The sequence below is a fragment of the Ursus americanus genome, chromosome 5, assembly GCF_024610735.1.
Source record: "Ursus americanus isolate L20-20 chromosome 5, mUrsAme1.1.p, whole genome shotgun sequence".
Classification (NCBI taxonomy): domain Eukaryota; kingdom Metazoa; phylum Chordata; class Mammalia; order Carnivora; family Ursidae; genus Ursus; species Ursus americanus.
In genome coordinates, this window is record NC_142131.1 from 11,656,435 (window position 1) to 11,679,637 (window position 23,203).

At 36.7% G+C, this 23,203-nt stretch overlaps 1 protein-coding gene across 1 annotated transcript in view; it reads right to left on the reverse strand.

Moving 5' to 3' along the window:
- Nucleotides 1-9,901: 9,901 nt before the first annotated feature.
- LOC123799284 (uncharacterized) overlaps nt 9,902-23,203 on the reverse strand; it is a 182,402-nt gene continuing 169,100 nt past the window's right edge. Inside the window, exons 10-11 of the mRNA XM_087861961.1 lie at nt 13,738-13,794; nt 9,902-12,795 (exon numbers count right to left, since the gene is read on the reverse strand). Of these exons, the coding sequence (XP_087718087.1) occupies nt 12,763-12,795; nt 13,738-13,794 (90 nt within the window). The 3' untranslated portion in view covers nt 9,902-12,762. The remainder of the gene's footprint in view (nt 12,796-13,737; nt 13,795-23,203) is intronic.

Here is a 23,203-nt window from a genome sequence, read left to right on the forward strand (position 1 = left end):
GCATCAATGGTTAAATGAAGATAAGGCAGGTGTAGTAACCATTATCCCATATAACCTGAACGAGGAAACAGTGTTTCATGGTGATTTTAATGAACTGAGAGAACACTCTCCACACAGAAAAACACTCATTCAAATACAGCTTCTTTCAACTGTGTAATCATCAAGGTCATAGCTGGAGTTTAAAAAGGGCTTTAGAAATAATTAGGTTGCTCTTTTTGAAATAAGACTTTCAATTTGTGATACATGTGATATAATTATATTTAGCAACAACAGAGTGAAGTAGGTGTTTATATCGCTTGTATTTAATTACCTATATTTTCTCTTTTGTTGTGTGCTACTGCCTAGAAACAATAAACCATATTCTGCAATTCTGTTTACTATGGTTCTATCTGGGTCTGTACTCAAGTATCACTACTATCGACGGCCATTGTGCACGCTCAGCTCTGTTGAGGTACAATGGTCAAAATAGCAGAGGACTGCCTGTTAACTTAAAGCAGAGGATACTGAAATGCACTGAGGATCAGATAATAGAAAAAAAATAGTGAATTAAAAAAAAATTAAGTATTGCTGAATGTGTATTTCTTTGCAAATGAAAGATCATTCTAGGCAGCATTTCTTAAGAGGACCTTAAGATTAACAGATACTGGAGGATGAGAAGGTAATACAAATTCAAAACCCAGCTTTCAATCATTTGTGGTTGTCTTGCCTCTTACATATGCAGCTATGTCCCATCCCTTTAGAGAGCAGAATCCTTACATCAAACACAGTAACCTATCTCTGTTAACCAATCAACTCATAGTTTTAGGTTTTATAAAACATGGCTTCAACATAATCCCAAAATGGTCAGTCTGGTTTTATGACAGTGAAAGGAACGAGGAAACTCAAGTGTATAAAAATACACTGAAAATAATTTCCATAGCTACTGTACCACATAATATCTTAAAACAATGCCGGCATCATTTCAACATAGAATATACCTCCCAACCCTTTCCCCCCAAGCCACCCTTGAAAATAGAAGTAAAAATATCATTAAGAAAAAATAGAAGGCATGAAGGATTTTTAGATGACTAAAAAGAATTAAGAAAGGTCAACAGCAGAAAGTAAATAGCAATGAGGAAGCTAAAAGGCAGATGGATATGGAAAAATCCAAAATGCCCACCAATAATGAAGGAAACTGTGGTCTAAGTCAAGCCATAGCACACTCCCACCGCAACGAAACGGACGAAATGCAAGCTCTTGCAACAACACAGACAAATCTAATGATCCCGATATTCAGCCAAGTAGCAAAACCCGAATGATTATGTATAATCTCTCTCCGTTGACAGCAAATCCAAAAAGTGGCAAAAACTGAAATATATAGTTTAGAAAAGTATTTATAGGTAGTAAAAATACAAATAAGAGAATAATTATATACATCAGGACAATGGTTGCCTTTAAAGGAGGAGGTAGTAAAATCCGAAAGAATATACCGAGATGGCCCTGGAGCCAGCAACCTACTATTTATTGACCCTAGTGGCGGTTAGCTATTACTTTACACTATCTTATAAAGTACTCATGTGTTTTATATTATTCTCCGTCGGTGCGCATGTGTGTTAAACGCTAAAAGCAAAGGAGACAACAAAAATGCAAGAGACCCGCACAAACTGAAGCAATGGATTCACAACAACAAAAGACAGTTTTTTGTTGTTTTTTGTTTGTTTTTTGTTTTTGTTTGTTTTGTTTGTTTTTTGCCTACATGGAGTTCTATACCCAGCTAAGTAGCTGTCAGCCATGAAAACAGCATAAAGACATGTCACGCATTCCAGGCCTCAAAAAGCACTCCCCGTTTACCCTTTCTTAGAAAGCTCCTGGTTTTCAAAAACCAAGCAAACACAAACCGCGGCAGTGGCTCCCAGGAAAATGAGCGCTTATCGGAAACAGGATATGGTTCGCCTGAGAAAAGCAAGAAACGGCCCTGAAAATGTACACACGGAATTTAAATATAACCACACTTGCGACGGATCCCTACTGGAAAAGTTGAGAAGGGAAAAACGAAAGAAAATTACACCCCTATCTTTCATTGTGTGAAATCCCCTGGTAGCATCTGTTTTAGCTTCGTAGTGCTAAGGAGCCAAATGACCACCAATTCGGCGCCGTAAATAAACAGGAACTTCGAAACTTACAGTTCTGGAGCTCAGAAGTCCAAAATGGGCCTCCCGCTGTGCTGAAGCAAGGGGTGCCGCAGGGCAGCGTTTCTTCCTGGAGGTTCTAGGGGAAAGTCTGTGTGCTCGGATTTCCCAGCTTCGGTCAGGGGAGGCACCGCTCCAGCTTCAAAGCCGCAACAGGCGCTCGCCCTTCCCACAATACATCGCTCTAATGCAGAACCTTCGGGAGGCTCTTCCACATTTAAAGGAGACTGTGATTACATTAGCCCCACCTGGATAACCCGGACTCCTCGCCTAATCTTAGGGCCAGCTGTGAGCACCTGTAATTCCATCCTTGCCCACACCTGTCCCTTGCCACTCACAACACGTTCACGATTTCTGGAGATTAGAAAGTAGACATATTTGGAGGCCATTATTCTGCGTATTACAATATATAAAACTGAAAATCAAGCACGTTCTTTTGAAAGGTAGAGGCAAATGCCGAAAGAACTGATTGAAAATGTTGAAAATGCTTGTATCTACAGAGGAAAAACTTGGAGATGGTGAGGGAAAGAGCAAGGGATGAAGGTATTTAATCATAAGACTTGTAAAACTATTTGATTTTCCAAATTATGTACAGAAATTACTTTCCTTAAAAAAAAGTATTTATAGTTGGGTTTCTCTTTCCTTCTGTTCTCAGTACCCATCAGAGGCATGCATTAAATAAACTTCTGAAGCCATTATCACAAACAAGTTCCAAATGCGAGGACTTTGATTTGCAAGATGAGTGTTTTTGTTGACAGAAAAAAAATGCTCCTGGAGTCTGAAGGAGAGGAGCTGAAGGAAGCTCAGCACTGGTGTGTTTTTGTCATAATATTGTCCAGAAAAAGTGTGAGGATAAGTCAGATGAGCCTTTCTCCAAGAGACCAGATGAGACTCATGTGGCTAGGAGGGCAAAGGGGAGTTGGAATGGTTTTAAGTTCTAGGACAAACCACTAAATCTGGTGGGGAAGGTGGGGGAGGTATGTGGGAAGAAGAAAATCAACAAAGAGATTTTCAGTCCCATCCAGGCTCCACAGCAGGGAAATTTGTGCAAGTACAAGCAAGGCCTAAACCATCTATCACGTGTCCTGTGAGAAAGAGACACCTGTTCTAGCTGCTGTCTGGTGAGTGCCTTCCATCAATGCCCTTGGACTGGCCAGGAGAAGTGACATAAATTAATGCCCCATTATCTTCCTGAACCTTACGAACTGCTCCATGGTGACACCGCCCACCCAGGACACTCATATGTCCCCTCAATTAGACTGAATCACCCACATTACCCTATTGTTGCCTTTGGAAATTAATTTTTCATGTCCTGCCTCATCCTTGTACACATATGACAGTCACACTTTGTTTATTCCTCTATCATAGGGTTGCCACCCACTGTACAGTGGTCTGGTCCCTATCTTATGTGCACCCTTCGCTATACTGTGAAATCCCGTACAGCCCAAGATACGTCCCTCATCTCCGTGTTCCCAGCAATCACACAGGTCTTGATGCAGAGGGACTTAACAGACGGTCACGTAAAGAATAAGTGAAATACAGGATATCTTAGGATGTTCTTGTCTAAAAATTGTCCCTAAACTGGTATACTGACTGGTCTAAGACTCTTTTCATCCAAAGAATAAATCAGCTGGGAATAAAGCAACAGGATCTTCGCTGAGTCTGACTGTGTATGATAAAATGACCCCAAAAAATATTGAAACTGGTTTGCAAATTGAATCTCTTCTTTTGTAGAGATGCATACCACAATCATTGCCTAGAGGTCAAACAGATATAGGTACTAATTTCTTCTTTGTCACATACTATCATTGTGACATTGAGCAAATTATTTCGTGCAATTTATTTTCCTCTTTTAAATATGGGTGAGATAATACCTACTGCATAGAACGTTCTATTAATGAGATAACATATGGAAAAACCAGTGCAAAGATTAGATGTGTATATATATAATAGCTAACGTATTAAATGAGTATAAGTAGGATAGAAGAGTGAGGAACTCCATCAACTAGCAATTCAGTATTCATTATTTATGGGGCGCCTGGGTGGCTCAGTCGTTGAGCGTCTGCCTTTGGCTCAGGGCGTGATCCCAGAGTCCTGGGATCGAGCCCCACATCAGGCTCCTTTGCTGGGAGGCTGCTTCTTCCTCTCCCACTCACCCTGCTTGTGTTCCCTCTCTCGCTGGCTGTCTCTCTCTGTGTCAAATAAATAAATAAAAAATCTAAAAAACAAAAAAAAGTATTCATTATTTATAAAACCAATTATAGGAATAAATAGTTAACTATATGCCTATTAATCTATTTAATGAAAACACATATTATAATAAAATTTATTTTATATGTATTGCTCCATTTGACAGACGCATTTAATAATTTCCTTTAAATTTAATAGTGTATTACTTCCTTATAAAGAAACTTACAATTAACACAGTAGAACTAGGAAATAGAAATTATGGCTACTCTCCCAAAGTCTGAGAAAAATAAAAGGAACATTCAAAAATTAAATTAGAAGAATAAAAATTTTAAAGCAACATTAAATATTCAGGTCTGCTGTCAGTATCCAAAAAATAATTTTTAGCCATTTTGTCTAAATGAGTTTGCATATGTAGAATATTAATTTATTCTTTAATTTGGTTCAGATGGGATTACAATTGGTATGAAATGGAAGCTAGTATGCTAAATACATATTCAGAGCCAAAAAGATTTAATCAATATTATGGAATAACTGACTGTATAACCATCAACACACACCAAAAGGAATTCTCTCTACCTGCTCTAAACATTAAGCTATACAAGGAAATGTGCAGAGATTTGATCTCTAAAATGATGAAAATATTTGAAGAAAGCAATTGAATCGAATTGTATTATTAACAAGCTGTACATTTTTCAAAATGTATAAAATACATATAAATTTTAGACTCCGGCCTTGTTGAGCTTAAAATTCTTCAGTATCTCTAAAGCTTATACACCCATCATCAGTGTCATTCTCAGGCCAACTGTGCAACTCCTAATAGTAGAATTTCTATTTCTCTTTTTCCCTGTCTTGAAGCCCTACCAGGTTCTCAGGCTTTCCATGTGTCTCCCTTGCTCAAAGCTTCTTATCCAGCTTACTGTGGGATTAACACTGTGCTAGGCCCCATGCTAAGCCCTTTCATGCATTCAAACCCTCTTCACAATTAAATGTCACAGGATATGAAAACAGGCTTCAGTACCTTCCCCAACATTCATACAGTTACTAAGTGGTGAAGCTGAGGCTTGCAGCCTAAGTCCACACTCTTCATCACCACTCTCCAAGGTTTTCAAAATTTTCTTATCTTCTGGGGCGCCTGGGTAGCGCAGTCATTAAGCGTCTGCCTTCGGCTCAGGGCGTGACCCCACGTTCCGGGATCAAGTCCCACATCGGGTTCCTTGGCTAGGAGCCTGCTTCTTCCTCTCCTACTCCCCCTGCTATGTTCCCTCTCTCGCTGGCTGTCTCTCTGTCACATAAATAAATGAAATCTTTAAAAAAAAAAAAAATTCTTAGCTTCAGAACAAAATCTCATTCTGAAGTTCAATATGTACACTAGAGACATTTGAACTAAACCCCTTTATTTGAACGAAGGTGATAGGTTGAAGATCTAAACCTATTCCTTTGTCCCACACTTCTAGAAGGAACTCCAAGGATAATGGGTTGAAAACCACCGTTCTCAATCTTTCCTTCACCCAAAATTTCTCCACCCTGATTTCTTCAGTGAGGTATACTGCAAACGCCTCTGGGACCTGTGTCACATTCCCCTTTAACCTGGAGTTGTGGGACAGAGTTCAGACACCTGACACTTCCAGGCTCTTGCCAAACTCCAGGATCTTTTTCACCATTGTGGGAGGTCACCAAATCTTTCTGCAAGGAAAACTCAGTAGATGCAGGTAGTTAATGCACCCTTCAGGCAGTAGATGGAACTAGTTGGACAAATGCTCCAACCTCCTGTTTCCCAGATGGACTTGTCCTAGTTCAAACCCGCATGGCCTGCGGCACCAATCTCCATTGACTTCTGCTCTTTTCCTCCCTTTCTCCTTACTCCCTCACTCTTGAATCCTGCCATCACCTCACAAATAAACTGCCCCACCCAAGTCCTTCCCTTCAGTTCTGCTCGCAGGAGAGTCACACTGAGTCAGGATATGCCGAAGTGTAGGAGGCACCCTTAAAATGAAAGGAATCAGCACCATCCAACAGACTGTAAGTAGCAACAAGAGCTCTCCTGAAGAAGAAATAGAAGAGGACAACAGGTACATGAAAAGATGTCCAACATCGCTAGGCATTAGGGAAATGGAAAATGAAACCACAATGAAATATCACCTCACGCCTGTTAGAATGGCCATCGTCAAGAAGGTAAGAAGTAACGAATGCTCTGGAGGGTGTGGACAAAATGGGACCCTTGTGCACTGTTGGTGGGATTGCAAACTGGTGCACCCACTGCGGAAAACAGTATGGAGAATCCTCAAAAATTGAAAATAAAGCTACTATATCATGCAGCAGTTCCACTTATTGGAATATATCCAAAAGAAATAAGAAGATCAAGCTGAAAATCTACCTGCCTCCCCATCTTCATAACAGCATTATTTTCAATAGCCAAGACATAGAAACAATCTAAGGTCCATTGACAGATGAACGGCTAAAGAAGCTATGGTATATATACACAATAGAATATTATTCAGTCAAAAAAAAGAGGAAATTCTACCATTTGTGACAACATAGAGGGATATTGAAGGTATTATGCTAAATGAAATAACTCAAAGACAAATATTTTATATGAATACTTTATAATCTCACTTATATGTGAAATCTAAATAAAATTAAATTAAAAAACCAAACTTATATGAAAAGAGATTAGACTGTGGTTACCACTGGTGGAGGGTGGAAGGAGAGGAAATTAGAGGAAGGTGGTCAAAACATACAAACCTCAGGGCGCCTGCGGGGCAAGGCGGTTAAGCGTCTGACTTTGGCTCAGGGCGTGATCCCAGCGTTATGGGATCGAGCCCAACATCAGGCTCCTCCGCTATGAGCCTGCTTCTTCCTCTCCCATTCCCCCTGCTTGTGTTCCCTCTCTCCCTGCCTGTCTCTATCTCTGTCAAATAAATAAATAAAATCTTAAAAAAAAAAAACATACAAACCTCTAATTATAAGATAAACATGTATTAGGGATTTAATATACAACGTGATGACCATAGTTAATAGTGCTGTATGATATATAGGAAAGTTATTACAGTACCCTAAGAGCTCTCATCACGAAGAGAATTTCTTTTCCTTTTTTTCTTTCTTTTCGTTTTACTGTATCTACATGACAAAATGGACATTAACTGAACCTGTTATAGTAATCATCTCACAATATATGTAAATCAAACCATCATTCTATACACCTTAAACTTACACAGTGATTTACGTCAATTATTTCTCAATAAAACTGGAAAAAAAAATACTATCCCTACTGTAATCCATAAATGTAATAATCATTTAATACATGTAGAAGATAGTTCTTAAAATTTATTATTTTTATTTTTGCCTTCTAAATTCTCTTCTCTAAAACCACAACTTACAACATAATTTTATAAAATAGTTTTCTTTTTCTTTTACCTTTAACTGTGTAATATGAGTATTTATATTTCTGAAGTTACATATTTTTCAGTATGATGATTCATTAAATATGAAGCACAACACTATTCAGTGGCTTCTTTAAATAACTAGAGTATCTAAAATTTTCCCAAATATTCTATATTCAGTTTATTTATAAAGAAACTACCATTATGAATTTATAGAGTAGAAAGTCCCCTTAGATATCCTCCATTCCATCTCTAAAACCATAAATGGAAGAAAGGATTCTGGGAGAAATTAGACCACTTTCCTAAATTCTTCAGCTAAGATCTGAATCAGGAGGACCGGAAGATACCAGCAGAGTAGGATCCTAGGCTCATCCCATCCCACAAAAACCATTAGATAACTATCAAATCATCCTAAACACCCCAGAAATCAACCTGAAGACTGACAGAGCAAACTCCACAGCTAAGGGGAGAGAAGAGGCCACGTTGAAGAAGGAAACTACAAAATACACCTAAATTATCTTAGTAAACTTTGTTGGTTTCAAGTATAAAGAACATGTTTACTATAGATATATAACAATATACAAAGTAAAACATGAAAATGAAATACAATTTTGCTATCCCTGAGTAGCAAGTATTAATAATTTAATGTGTATCTTTGTCTTTCATTTAAAAAAAAAAAAACACATACTAGACACTTTTGACTGATAATATTTTTTAATTTGCATGTCAAAATTATTTGTAAGCATCAGTTTTATGCCTACGTAACATGTCTTCAGTTTTATATACAACAATTTAATTGATAATTTCCCAGTTCTACATATGCAGCATTGTTTTGTTTTGTTTTTACTGTTCCTTTGCTTTTTGGCATAATTTTGGGGGACTGGTTTGTTTTTGCTATAATGAAAAGAAGCTGCCATAAATATATGTGAACAACAACAAAAATACCTGAGTCAGATATCTGGGCTACTACTCCACAAATACTTTCTTTGGTTTATGATTTACATTCATAACCTCTCTGAGAATCCATAACATCGATAAATATAAAAGCTGCAATACACACATACATACTCAGATATATTTGCACCTATATTGTGTGTGTGTGTTTTCCTGTTACTCAAAATGAAAATTGCCCGCCCTCAAAGGAACCCCTTATAACCTATAGATACTGGTAAATTAGAACAAAAGATGTTTAATAATGACGTATAGGAAGTCAGTGTAATTCTGGGGTGCCTGGGTGGCTCAAGTCAGGTAAGCATCTGCCTTCGGCTCAGGTCATGATCCCCTGGGATCAAGCCCCAAGTCTAGTTGGGCTCCTTGCTCAGTGGGGAGTTTCTCCCTCTCTCTCTCCCTCCCACCTGTGCTCACTCTCTCTCTCTCTCTCAAATAAATTAATAAAATCTAAAAAAAAAAAAGGAAGTAAGTGTAATCCTATGAGCTCAGATTCCAGAAGGGAAGTTACTTATCTAACCAATCCATCTACATAAATGGACAAAAAGCCAAGTCCACTGTGGAGCATTTCTAGGTGTATTAAGTGGAGGTGTCCATACAGTTTTTATACACTGTAGCTGTGCAGGAAAAAACAAAACAAAACAAAAAACACCTCATCTACAACTTAATAGTATGGATGTAGCAATTGAATTGGTCTTTGTATATGTAAGAACTTGCAGTTAATACTAAGGCTAAACAAAAGTACATAACATTACAGTGTAGCCCAGAAAAGACAGAGCTTATCATGATCACAGGGAAGTTTAGTATAACCTGGGCTATGAGGGAAGGAAGGAAGGAAGGAAGGAAGGAAGGAAGGAAGGAAGGAAGGAAGGAAGGAAGGAAGGAGAAAGAAAGAAAGAAAGAAAGAAAGAAAGAAAGAAAGAAAGAAAGAAAGAAAGAAAGAAAGAAAGAAAGAAAAAAAGAAAGGGAGAAAGAGAGAAAGAAGGAAGGGAGGGAGGGAGGGAGGGAGGGAGGAAGGAAGGAAGGAAGGAAGGAAGGAAGGAAGGAAGGAAATTAATTTAGGGGCACCTGGATGGTTCAGTCCCTTAAGTGTCTGCCTTCAGCTCAGGTCATGATCTCAGGGTCCTGGGATCCAACCCGTGTTCCCCCTCTTCCTCTTCCTGCCGCTCCCCCTGCTTGTGCTCTCTCTCTCTCTGTAATAAATAAATCTTAAAAAAAAAAAAAGGAAAATTAATTTTAAAAATTTAGTTAAGAAAAAATGTATTTCAAACAAAATATGACATTATAAACAAAGCCGTTTTAAAGAAACTCCGTTAAAGTAACATTTGTCCTTTGATTTTCCAAGTGGAGAAATAATATATTTTATAGACCAAATTAGATGACTTAAAATGTGACTTACTTGTATTTATTCTAATTTGTGTAAGAATCTGAGTATCAATACATCCCCTCTTACATTATCCTTACTCAGGAATAGTGTTATGAAGATCATTTTCACTTTTTGACATACTTCATTTGAAATCTTGTCTCATCATAGCTTCTGAAAATATTGTTTCAGGTAAGAAGAAAGAAGGTAGAAATGTCATTGAAGATGACAAGCTAATCATGCAGGTAACGTCTGCGTTCTGTATAACTACTTGGGGGACATTACAACAGTCGAGAATCTCATTCTTCCCTGCATCTCTAAAAACTAAGTTTTTGACAATACTTACAGAGTAACACAAGTCAGTGTGACGAATATGTAATATGTGCTAATCAAATTATAAGAGTCCAAATAAAAATAGAGTCCAAATAAAAATAGAGTCCAAATAAATACAGCATTGTGGCATAATGTTTTTAATGATGATAAATACCCACTAATGAGATAAACCGTAAATTAGACCTAAGACCCAGACGTAAAACAAATGCTCAATAAATATTTGTTGAATTATTCAATTAACTTATTTGATGTTGGAATAGAAAGGATCTGTCATTTGTCTTCCTGACAACAATTCTGTAACTAAAATCTACAATTTTTTGCTTGACAATTGTAGAATCAGAATAAGGGGATTCACTGCTTCATAAGCAACTGAGCTATGAGGGTCAAAGCCCATCCCTTTAGCAGAGGGGCATGAGCAAGATCAGAATTCGCGGGTGGTAGCAGGGACTCTACCCTCCTGGGACGGACATAAACGAAAAGCTTGAGCTCCTCTTCTTGAGGCTACTGGCAAACCTTCTCTCTATCTGTGAACAAACATCATTTCCTTTGGACTGCAGGAGAGTACAAATGATTGAGGTTTTGACTCTCAAGTTACACTCACACTTAGCCACACTTTCTTGATTCTACACCCCAGTGACCCCAAGTTCCCCAGAGGCATATTCAGAAACTTTCTAGAATGGCATCATCAACTGGCTGCTCTCAACTATACATCCACTCTTACCAGTCTGACACATCAAATTCTGGGAACAGTTTACCATGTTGTTTTTTTCAGTCACTACCCTGTCTGGTGTTCTGTTAAGGCTACTGTTTTATATAGGCAACAGCAAGCAAATAAAGCGAGAGTCAGCGTTACCTTCTGGTTATATTTCACCGAACTAAACCTCAAGAAAGTGTCTGTCATTCTTACTTTGTTCTAAGATTTTGGTTGTTTTGAATACTGTTTAAAATGACTAGGCCAATAAATAAGGTTTGTAAAATATTTAATTGTAGACAGATATGTTCACTTTGACATCTTTGGTTATATTCAGATATGTATCATAAAATCATGATAAGAGGTCTTGGAAGTTTGAAAAGTTTAATAATTTTGACATAAACACATTAAGGCATATTTAGTATATCTTCTATATGAAAGCAAGTATATCGGGATGCCTGGGTGGCTCAGTCATTTAAATGTTTGCCTTCAGCTCAGATCATGATTCCAGGGTCCTGGATCGAGTTCCACATCGGGCTCCTTGCTCAGAGTGGGGAGCCTGCTTCTCCCTCTGCCTGTGCTCTCTCTCTCTCTCTCACTGACAAATAAATAAAATCTTAAAAAAAAAAGAAAGTATATCTAAATAGGAATACATTTTTCCATTTGCTGTTTATTCAACCTTTCTTCCATTTCTTTTTCCTCCCTTGGCTTTCTTTTGGTGATATTCAATAACTAGTAAAGCCAGACAATAGCACAAAAGAAAAAAGTGTTGATCAAACTACAGTTCATTGGTTTCAAATGCTCATTCCCAAATTATACATTTGTCCTATTATTGTGTTATTTTTTTAACATTTTTCTTGCTGACAAAGCAATAAATGGATTTTATTCTATCTAATAATTATCTCTACAGTACAGCAATTGTACTTTCCACAGTACTGTATAGCTTTTGGAAAGATCTGCAAAGCAATTTCTAGATTTTACATTAACTAAAATTGCAGGTTTAATTTCTATTTTAATATACAATGCAAGTTGGTGCCATATTTGTTTAGCCTGTCAGTTTTCTATTGTATAACCTATATATCATATGATTCTCCAGTGATCCAAATGGCTAAATGAAGTCTGCCGGAGTTTCTAAAGTGAATAAATGAAGAACAAACCCAAATTCTGTAGCCGGAACACAGGAAAAATTATTTTTTTTCAAGCGGTAGAAATTTATTCACAGGATGAAACCATATCAAACATATAGAACATGTGATACTGTACCTTAAGTTATTTAAGGACACATTTACTCACAGTAAAATTATGATGCCTGAAAATAAACAGTAAATTTAACATGATCACTTCTGTGTATTGGAGAGAAGGTGGAAGCAACATGAGAGTGTGATACAAAGCAAATAGTGGTTTATAATTTATATAAGTATTATTTGTATTATTTTTAAGCTAGATAATAAGTAATAGCTGTTCCTCACATCTTATATTCCATGTTAATGTTTGAAAAATAATTCTTAAAAAGTCATAAATAGTATGTTCATGGTAGGAAAAATTATTTTAACCTAGAAAAAGAAGAGCAGCTGTTATAAACATCCGCCTCCAAAGGAAAGAGTCTCGGGATTACTCACCACCTGCAGAATGGAATCTTCACCATGCTTCCGTCGAAGTCCTCGGAGAGGAAATCCCAACAAGATGTGGTTAGGAGGTGAAGGTGAGTCTGTATGCCTGAACCTAAACCATAAGGAGAGCTTCTCGTTTAATTTTCTATTATCATTTTCATGTATTTTCTTTGTATCTTTTTAATTGATATGTTACATAGTTGAAATTATATAGACAACTTCATATATAAATTACTTAGCAATTTATCATAAGCATTCCATAACATAGCTTTCCACTATTAGCTGAACATTGAAGTTTTATATAATTTTGCCATGATAAATAGTGCTATTAAAAACTGTTATTCATGCTTTTAACTTCTTTTCTTTATTATATTCTTAGCAAAGATCTCTAGAAATACAATAATTAGATTAAAAAGTATGACCAATATTGACAGACAAATTTCCAAAAACTATGATCACCAGTCTGGAAGAATGCCTTGCCCAATGTATCTTTATCAGCATTATGCATTATAATTTTTGTACTTGCTGATTTGCTAGGCAAAATAAAAACACATAAAAATACGACCTATTATTCTCCACCTGCACAATGAGAACAGGGACTATATCTGATATTTGTTGTGTACCTCCAATGGCCAGCTCAGTGGTTGACACATAATAGGTACTCAATAAATATTTGTTAATGAATATTTTTTAATGAACACAGTAATTTGCTGTTTTGCTTATTACTCACATTTAACATTTTTGTATATGCATTTTTGCATTTATATCTTCTCTTTTATGAATGAACTTTTCATGTCCTTAATCAATTATTTATTGGGATCATAGTAGTTTTTGTAATGAAGATATAGCAGTTTTGAACATTCATGCATCCAACCAAGTTATAAAACAAAATCTACCAGATGCAAAGATAACTAAAAAGAAACAAAATTTCAATGGCAGTCTTCAACACCAATTGTTTATGTTCATTCAAGTAAATAAAAATAAGTGGCATAATGGAAATGAATTATAATTAAGAAGAAGAAAATATACAGTAACAGATGGTGATTACACTTACCGTAGTTAGTGTATGAGTAATGTGTAGAATTGCTGAATCACTGTTGTACACCTGAAACTAATATAACATTATACATCAACTATACTTTGATAATAAATTTTTAATGGAAAAAACATTATTCCTAACTTTGTATCTTACAAAGAATATTATAAGCCCATAGAACACTTTTAAATGTGCTGTATACTAAACCACGACATGCACGGCAGATGTTTCAAGCTGATTCCTTCTCCTATGGGTGCTTCCTTGAACCCATCAGAGGCTCCTCTACTGGGCCCTTCTGACTTCATATTCTATAATATTAATGATATATTCTGTTCCTTCACGAGTCTGCTCCTGGTTGTCAGTTCTCACTCTACACAGACTCTCACCATTGGAATCCCATCACTCCCTCTTTCGGGTAAGACCAAAACCAGATCTATTCTGGCATGCTCTGTCATGTGGGATCTACCTCTGATCCACAGGAAACACCTGCAATTCCTTTACTCTATTAAACGGTGGGCTAGAATCTGACTTTCGTCTTGCAATCATAGACTACATCAGCTTGTCAGGTATGAGAGAGACAGCCCCCTCAACTCTTGCCTCCCTTTGTGTCTGAGATGTAGGTAGGGATTCACAGAATGACAACAGAAGTCTACCAAGACAATTTTCTCACAAAGCCCTTCTCACTCTTTGACCTCTTTTCTTTTTCTTTTTAAGATTTTATTTATTTGTTTGACACAGAGAGAGCACAAGCAGGGGGAGCAACAGAGGGAGAGGGAGACGCAGGCTCTCCGCTGAGCAGAGAGCCCAATGCTGGGCTCAATCCCAGGACCCTGGGATCATGACCTGAGCTGAAGGCAGAATTTAACTGACTGAGCCACCAAGGTGCCCCTTTGACCTCTTTTCTATATCCTTGATCTGGCCAAATGTTCCAAAGGTCATGAATGTGCTTCTTGACATTTTTCTCTGTAACAAGTGAGTATGAGGATTTAGCTCTCCCTCACTTGGCATTAGAAATCAGTTGTATTGATGCCTTAGTAAAAATTGATGCAGGAAAGGTCTTCTTCACACATTCAACTAAAACAATATAGAATCAGAAATCAATGCAACTTTCTCTGGTGAACTAAAACCAGGCAAGCCCAAGCACAGAACACAATAGAAAATCCTATGTACACAGTATGGCACAGCTTCAAAATTAAAAAGGAAAAAGGTGAGGATGAAGAGGAAAGAAGGAAAAGAAGCAATGGCAAGAAAAATATTGTCTGCTGGGAAAGGCCAATAGCATTACTGATGACTGATATATTTCTTTACAAGGAACAGCTTTGCACCAACCATTCAGATCACATGCACCAACAGATTTCACAATAAGAGACTAGTGGCTCAAATCATACTTTTCTATGCGGTGAAAAAAAAAGATAGTTACTCATTTTGATTAGGACTTCTAATTAGCCAAACCCAAATAAAATCCAGAGATCTAGGAAACTATTTATACAGCCCACATAACGCAGTTTCCTGGGGCACAAAGCAGAGTGAGAAGAGTGCAACATAGCTGTAGAAGGAAATGGAAGGGGACTAGCCCATTATGGAAGTTTGTAGAAAGTTTCCAATTTAAGTTTCCCAAGTTCCCAATTAGGGGCTTAGAATGGGATGGAGGTAGAATTTAGCATTTGCAACATAAATATGTCACCTAATGCCTCAACTGTTCCCCAGCCAGTATTATAGTCACTATATAACATGTTATAATAAGGGCCACCCATGTTCTATTTCCTGAATGAAGATAAAAACTTTAGTTGATCTGCAAAATGAGAAATAGGCCTTCTCTTATTGTGAAATAGTCACATTATTTCTTTTTTAATGATAGTGCAGAAAAGGATAACACTTCTTAACCTTTTAAGCAAGTTTAAGATTCATGATCCTAAAATTGTCAAACATCTGGATTATTTTCACCCAATAGTAATGATAAACCTGATAACAGCCCATGCAAAACCATGGGAACAAGGTAGAAAAGGAATTCTTTTAAGTAAGGTTCACATCTACTGAAATCAGGAAAGTATATGAAGCAAAAGCACATTCATACAAAAATGAATAGCAAGCTAATAATCTGGAAGCCAAGAAGGTGACAAAAAGGTAGAAAACAGAAAAAAATTATGAGTAGTCCATGGCAAATGCCTCCAAAGGACCTGGTTTTCTCAAGTGTTGAATAAAAGGTACATTTTGGCCAAAGTACAAACCTGAGTTTATATGAACAAATGAGAAAGAAGAACAAGAGAGAGAAGATGCCCAATGACTCCAATTCTCATGAGAACCGACCATACTTCTAAAACTAGCCTCCATCAGAATTTCCAGTATTCATTCAATAAATTTACTTTTACTTGAAATACTTAAGTAAGTTCATGTTTCTTACAACCAACCATTATAACTAGTATATCCAATGTCCTCTATTATAATTGGTATCCTACCCAAATGTATCAGAAGCCTAAATTAAAATGGAGCATAGGCCTAAATATAAATGAAAGTCATAAAACCTTTAAAGGAAAACATGGGAGAAAACCTTTGCGACCTTGGGTTAGACAGAGATCTTTAAAATACAGCAACGAAAATAGGTACAGTCCATAAAAGAAAAAAATCTAGAGGTCAGAGTTCATTCAAATCAAAAACTTTACCCTTTAAAGTACACAGAATTATAGTTAAATTCAATAATGTCACAGGATACAAAACCAACACACAAAAATCAATTGCATCTCTATACACTAACAACAAATTTCCTGAGGAAGAAATTAAGAAAACAATTCCATTTACAATAACATCAAAAAGAACAAAATACTTAGGAATAAATTTAACCAAGGAAATGAAAGGTCTGTACACCGAAAACTATAAGACATTGATGACAAAAAAAAAATGAGAAGACATAAATATATGGAAAGATATCCTATGTTCTTGAATTAGAAAAATTAATATTGTAAAAATGCTCATAGTAACCAAAGCAATGTACATATTCAATGCAATCCTTATCAAAATTCCAATGGCATTTTTCACAGAAATAGAAAAAAACAATTTTAAAGTTTGCAGGAACCACAGAAGACCCCAAATAGCCAAAGCAATCTTGAGAGAGATGAACAGACCTGAAGGCATCACATTTAATGATCTCAAACTATACTACAAAGCTATAATAATCAAAACAGTATGGTACTGGCATAAAAACAGATCCGTAGACCAATGGAATAGAATACAGAGCCCAGAAACAGACTCACACATATGTAGACAACTAACACGCTCAACATCACTACTCTCCTGGGAAATGCAGATCAAAACCACAATGAGATATCACCTCATATCTGTTAGGATGGTTTGTATGCGAAAGACAAAAGATAAAAGTATCCTTGAGAAGAGGGAACGCTTGTACACTGTTGATACAGCCATATTGGAAAACAGTGTGGAGGTTTTTCAAAGATTTAAAATTGAACTACCGTATGATCCAGAAATTACTCTTCTGGTCATATATCCAAAAGAAATGAAACCAGTATTTCGAAGAGTTATCTGCACTCTTACGTTCATTGCAGCATTACTCACAATAGCCAAGACCTGGAAACAACCTAAGTGTCCACCAAACAAATTAACGGGTAAAGAAGATGTGGTATATATACTTGTTATATATATATATAACTTGTTATATATATATACTTGTTATATATATATATACTTGTTACTATATATATACTTGTTATATATATATGTTATATATGATATATATATGATATATATAACATATATATCATATATATGTTATATATGATATATATGTTATATATATGATATATATGTTATATATATATACTTGTTACTTGTTTTATATATATATATATATATATGATGTGGTATATATGTATCATACATATATGTATTTATATAGTATTCACCTATGAGAAAGAAGGAAATCCTGTTATTTGCAAAAACACAGATTGAACATTATGCCAAGTAAATAATCCAGACATAGAAAGACAAATATGTATGATGTCACTCATATGTGGAATCTAAAAAGTTGAACTCAGAACTAAAAAGTAGAATAGTGGTTACCAAGGGATGGAGGATAGATGTGGGAAGATGTCAGTCAAAGGGCGTAAATTTTGTTATAAAATGAATACATTCTGGGGATCTAATGTACAGTATAGTGACTATAGTTAATAATACTGCTTTGCATACATGAAATTTGCTAAGATAATAGATTTTAACCAATTTCACCACATACACACCCACACACGTGCACACACAAAAGGTAACAATGTGAGATTATGGACGTGTGAATTAACTTGTATGGTAATCATTTCACAATGTATATGCTTATCCGGCTATCATATACATCGTATATATATACAATTTTATGTCAATTATACTTCAATAAAGCTAGAAAAAAAATTAAAAATTAACAACAAAAAAGCCACATAATATTCTTAATCTTCACTATAAGTAATATTCTCCCTTTAACAACATTTATTTGCTTTAATTATGACTCCCTCAAATAAACCTGCAAATAAAAACCTGTCAAATGGACAATAAACATGATCTCTTTCCCCACAGAATAAAAGGCAACACAGAGTTAATTCCAACTTCTTTAGGAAATTTTATTGACTCTATCCGCCTAAAGTGTTTAAGCAGCCACATTGATTATACCATTGCTTGAAGATTTAGGAGGAATTGACTAGCTGGAAAAAACCACATACACATAGATTTGTAGACAAGCAGTTAACTCATGGCTCAGAAGTGGTAAGTGAGTGTTAATAATGCTCTTTCCTTCTTACAATTGCTTCTTACTTTTTATCCCTGTGTGCTTCCAACGTAGGGTAGTAGCCTTACATGAAAAGTAACACAGTTTAAGTAAACTTTTCTTATCAACACAACGGATCACTAACAAAAGTGATGATAGTAGTCTTTTGATTCTGATTTATGGGATAAAAAGATGTAATACTTGGCCTCTAGCTGGTGAATACAGTTAACCTAAAAAAGACAAGGCAAGCCACAAAAATATGAGACATATGCCCTAAAAGGACATAGGAATGGGACATGAATGTGTCTTTGTCTTAAGTCATGTCCACTGAATCCCAGAACCTGGCTTTAATCTAATGCCCCTGTTTTCTTCAACTTCCAAGGTCTAATACTCCTGGGTCTTTCCTTCAAATGATCACTTTTGCCTCAGCTTCATACTGCAGGTCTTTAGCCGGTGACCCAACATTCACTCCCACTTCCATAGTGAGGTGCAAGGTGATCCAGGACCAAATCATTGGCCAAATCTAGTCTCCACCCCCTCCCCAGGAAAAGAGTTAAAATAGAAGCTCCTGAGCCGCTAAAATAGAGTCTGAATGGAAAGCCAAAGTAGTGATCAGTATGAAATTCCAGTACCCCAATAGATGTCAGATCACTGTAGTAATTGATTAAACATGCAAAAGAGAAAATAGTATTAAGGAATGAAAAAAAATTATTTAAAAACGGAATTATACCAAATGCTTGTACACAAAGGTTCATAGTAGCACTCGTTACAACAGCCAAAAAGTAGAAACAACCCAAAGGTCCATTAACAGATGAACAGATAAACAAATATGGTAGGTATAAGAAATGGAATATTATTTAACCATTAAAAAAAATAAAGTGCTGATACATGCTACAATAAGGATGAATCTCGCAAATGTTGTACTAAGTGAAACAAACCAGACACAAAAGGTCATATGTTATATGATTTCATTCATATAAAATACCCAGAATACACAAATCCATAGAGACAAAGAGCAGATGCTGCCAGGGGATGGGACAAGAGGAAATAGAGAATGACTGTTTAATGGGAATGAGGTTGCATCTGAGGTAATGAAAATGTTTTTGAGCTAGACAGAGATGGTAGTTGCACAACATTATGAATGTACTAAGTGCCGCTGCATTGTACACTTTAAAAGGGATAATTTTATGTTACGTGAATTTCAGCTCAGTTAAAAACAAAACGAAACTATTTTTAGCCATTTCTGCTTTCCGAAGCCAGTGCCATCATTCAGAGTGTATAACTGAATCTAGGTCCTCTTCCCTTCCATCTACAGAGGGATGATGGAGGAAGAAAGGAAGGCAAGACATTTAAAGTCTCTGCAAATTCTTTATTTTGGCTAATGGTTTGTTACAACAAATCACGCTGAGATATAATTGGATATGGAAGAAGCTGGGAAACAGATAGTAACAATTAGAGAAGGATTTGAGAGGGAGGGAGAAGACTGCACTAGTAAGAGGCCAGAGCCCATGAGCAAAGTTGGTCAATGAGAAAGCCTTGGTGTCAGGAGAACCAAATAACATTTAAGAGCAGAGATATCGAACATCCCAATGCAGTTTGCAGAAAGGAAATTTACTGATTCTCTGCCTTGAACACAAAGCAGTGTAGAGATCACACCTGTAAATGATTCCCAACAAGAATAAGAATTTAGAGCCAGAGTGATGATAAAACTCACAACTCACTTGAGAATCCACAGAAATCTAGCTATGGCATTGGCTCTCCTCCACATTGTATGGTCTTAGAATTACACCTTCAAATAACTGGATCACAAAAATGTTAAACCACCTTTTTCAAAAAGAATGTAACACATTTGATTATACTGGTATTAATAACACTCGTACTTTAAGTAAAAGCAAAAATTTTTTTAATTTTTATATATTATTTATTTCATTTTACTTGAACTTTAAATTTTCATTTGTGTGTACTTTTATAATATATTATCAATGCCAATTTTTTAAATAAATATAAGCAATATAATTTGGAGACGTGTGCTTCAAAATGTTTTACTAATAAGGGGTGCAATTTGGAAAATGTGGAGACCATTGCTTCAGATGATAATATTTTAGCTCATATGGCTATATATTCTTGTTAAGTTAAAATTCATGGAGAAAGAGCAAAAGTTCCCTTTTCCAAGCAATTCAATATGAAAGCATCTTATTTATATTTAAGTGACTTGGTGAAGTTTATGTTGGTGAAACTTCATCAGGATCCCTTTAACATGCATAATATCCCATGTTTTCAGATGGCTTTGCCATACCAGGGCTGAGGAACCTGGTCCCACAAAACACTGATTTGCCTCCTTCTGTTCTGTAGAGATAACAGTTTATCACTGCTGTGATAATCATATCTATGTGAAATTCCTTTTCAAATCTATGGCTTCCAACAGTTTCAGGGAAGAAAAAAAAATCCATAAGCTGTCCAAAAACCTTTTGATTTAGATCAAAGTCTCAAGAACTGTTAAGCCCAATTTAAGTTTTTTGTAGCAACATATTTTCAAGCATCTATGATACCCTTTGCTAAAAATGTTTCACTTTGTTTCTCCCCAAACACCAATGTACATTTATAGTTATCTCCTTTACAAATCCTAAACTTCATCTCACTTATCAGTTGTCGGGGTTTTTTCCCTAGAGCTATGCAGCACTCAGGAATAGTCTCCCTACCAATGTGTCTATCTATAAGATTTTAATCAGAAAAATAGGTGCGTACAGGCTTTACTTAAATGGGGAAAAAATCACATAGAACACAAGAGCCTATTTACTCTTTTCCATGAGCACTATGGGGTAGATTATAGACTGCCTATAGCTCTGCAGATCTGAGTCTCAGGTCTTTTTTAGCACCGATAGAAGGATATAATAGATAGACACAGGTTTGGGATTCACAAAATGGGCATTTGTGGGTTCAAATTCTGTCCTTGTCACACTTAGCTGTAACTTTCTTCTCCAGTTCTTCATATATAAAGGAGTGTTTATGTTTAAAAAAATCTAACTTATGGGGCGCCTGGGTGGCGCAGTCGTTAAGCATCTGCCTTCGGCTCAGGGCGTGATCCTGGCGTTCTGGGATCAAGCCCCACATCAGGCTCCTCCGCTGGGAGCCTGTTTCTTCCTCTCCCACTCCCCCTGCTTGTGTTCCCTCTCTCGCTGGCTGTCTCTCTCTAATAAATAAATAAATCTTTAAAAAAAAAAAAAGAAAAGAAAAAAATCTAACTTACTAGGTTAATGGAAAATATTATCTGAAATAAGCTATGATAGGTGTCTCGTGCGTTGAAGGAGTCAGCAGGACCCTCATATCTCATTTAATTACCCTATTCTTTGCAACATCATCTAGCTCCCCTTGCAGATAATTTCTTTTTTTAATAAATGGCAATTCAGGGCGCCTGGGTAGCACAGTCGTTGAGGCGTCTGCCTTCGGCTCAGGGCGTGATCCCGGCGTGCCGGGATCGAGTCCCACATCGGGCTCCTCCGCTGTGAGCCTGCTTCTTCCTCTCCCACTCCCCCTGCTGTGTTCCCTCTCTCGCTGGCTGTCTCTCTGTCACATAAATAAAATAAAATCTTTAAAAAAAATAAAATAAATAAATAAATGGCAATTCATCCCTACAATTTCATCTAGTTCCAACACCCCTGGAAATATTTTTAACAAAATCTGAACACTCTCTGATCTGTTTCTTTCATTTGTTGTAGGTTTGGTTTGCAAATTTGGGACAATAATTTTGGAAATGTCAAACCAATATGTGATTATGATCCCATAGATCAGGGGCGCCTGGGTGGCTCAGTCGTTAAGCGTCTGCCTTCGGCTCAGGTCACGATCCCAGCATCCTGGGATCAAGCCCCGCATCAGGCTCCCTGCTCGGCGAGGAGCCTGCTTCTCCCTCTCCAATTCCCCCCTGCTTGTGTTCCCTCTCTCACTGTCTCTCGCTGTCAAATAAATAAATAAATAAAATATTTAAAAAAAAAAAAGATCCCATAGATCATGTCCTCCTATAGTGCTCAGACATTAAGTATTAGTTTGAGATTTACTGCATCAGGAAGCAGGGGATGGGTTCAAAAAAGATCATGAAAAGTAAATGCGTATGTCATAGAGAAACTCTCCTTCAACAGAGGAAAGAAGATTTCAAGAGATAAGCTAAACGGGGTAGCAAGAACAAAGAGTAGAGCAAAAAGGTAAGATGTCAAGCTCTTTATTATTCCCTCAGTTTCTTAATAACAGTCAGTGATATCAAAGCATAAGAGAGGGTAAAGTTGAAGTTATATAGGCTTTTGCCTCACTCACCCCTAGAGATTCTAGAGGAAAACTATCTACCACAATATGAAACAGCTACAACAAATTAGAAACTGTGTGGAGAACATTTAGGCCGAAGATGGTAGGAGGAAGCATCCCTCTCCAGTGACTCCTTGGAGTCCATGGGTTATGAAAATTATCCAAGCATTTGCACATAGTCTGAAGCCAGTGGATCTGACATAAGGCCATTATGGTGAGGGGCGAGGTGATTCAAGGTGTTGGGTTTGGGGATGCTATGGCTAGGTCTCAGAGGACCTTCAGGAATAGCAGATTCCAAGATGATGCCTAGTCAGCAGATGCAGAGACATTCCCCTTTCACTGATCTTGCAGAGAGACCAAAAGATGAGTCTCACCAGCTCAAAACACAGCAGCATATGCCAGCAAGCACATGCTGACCAGGCAAGACAAGAG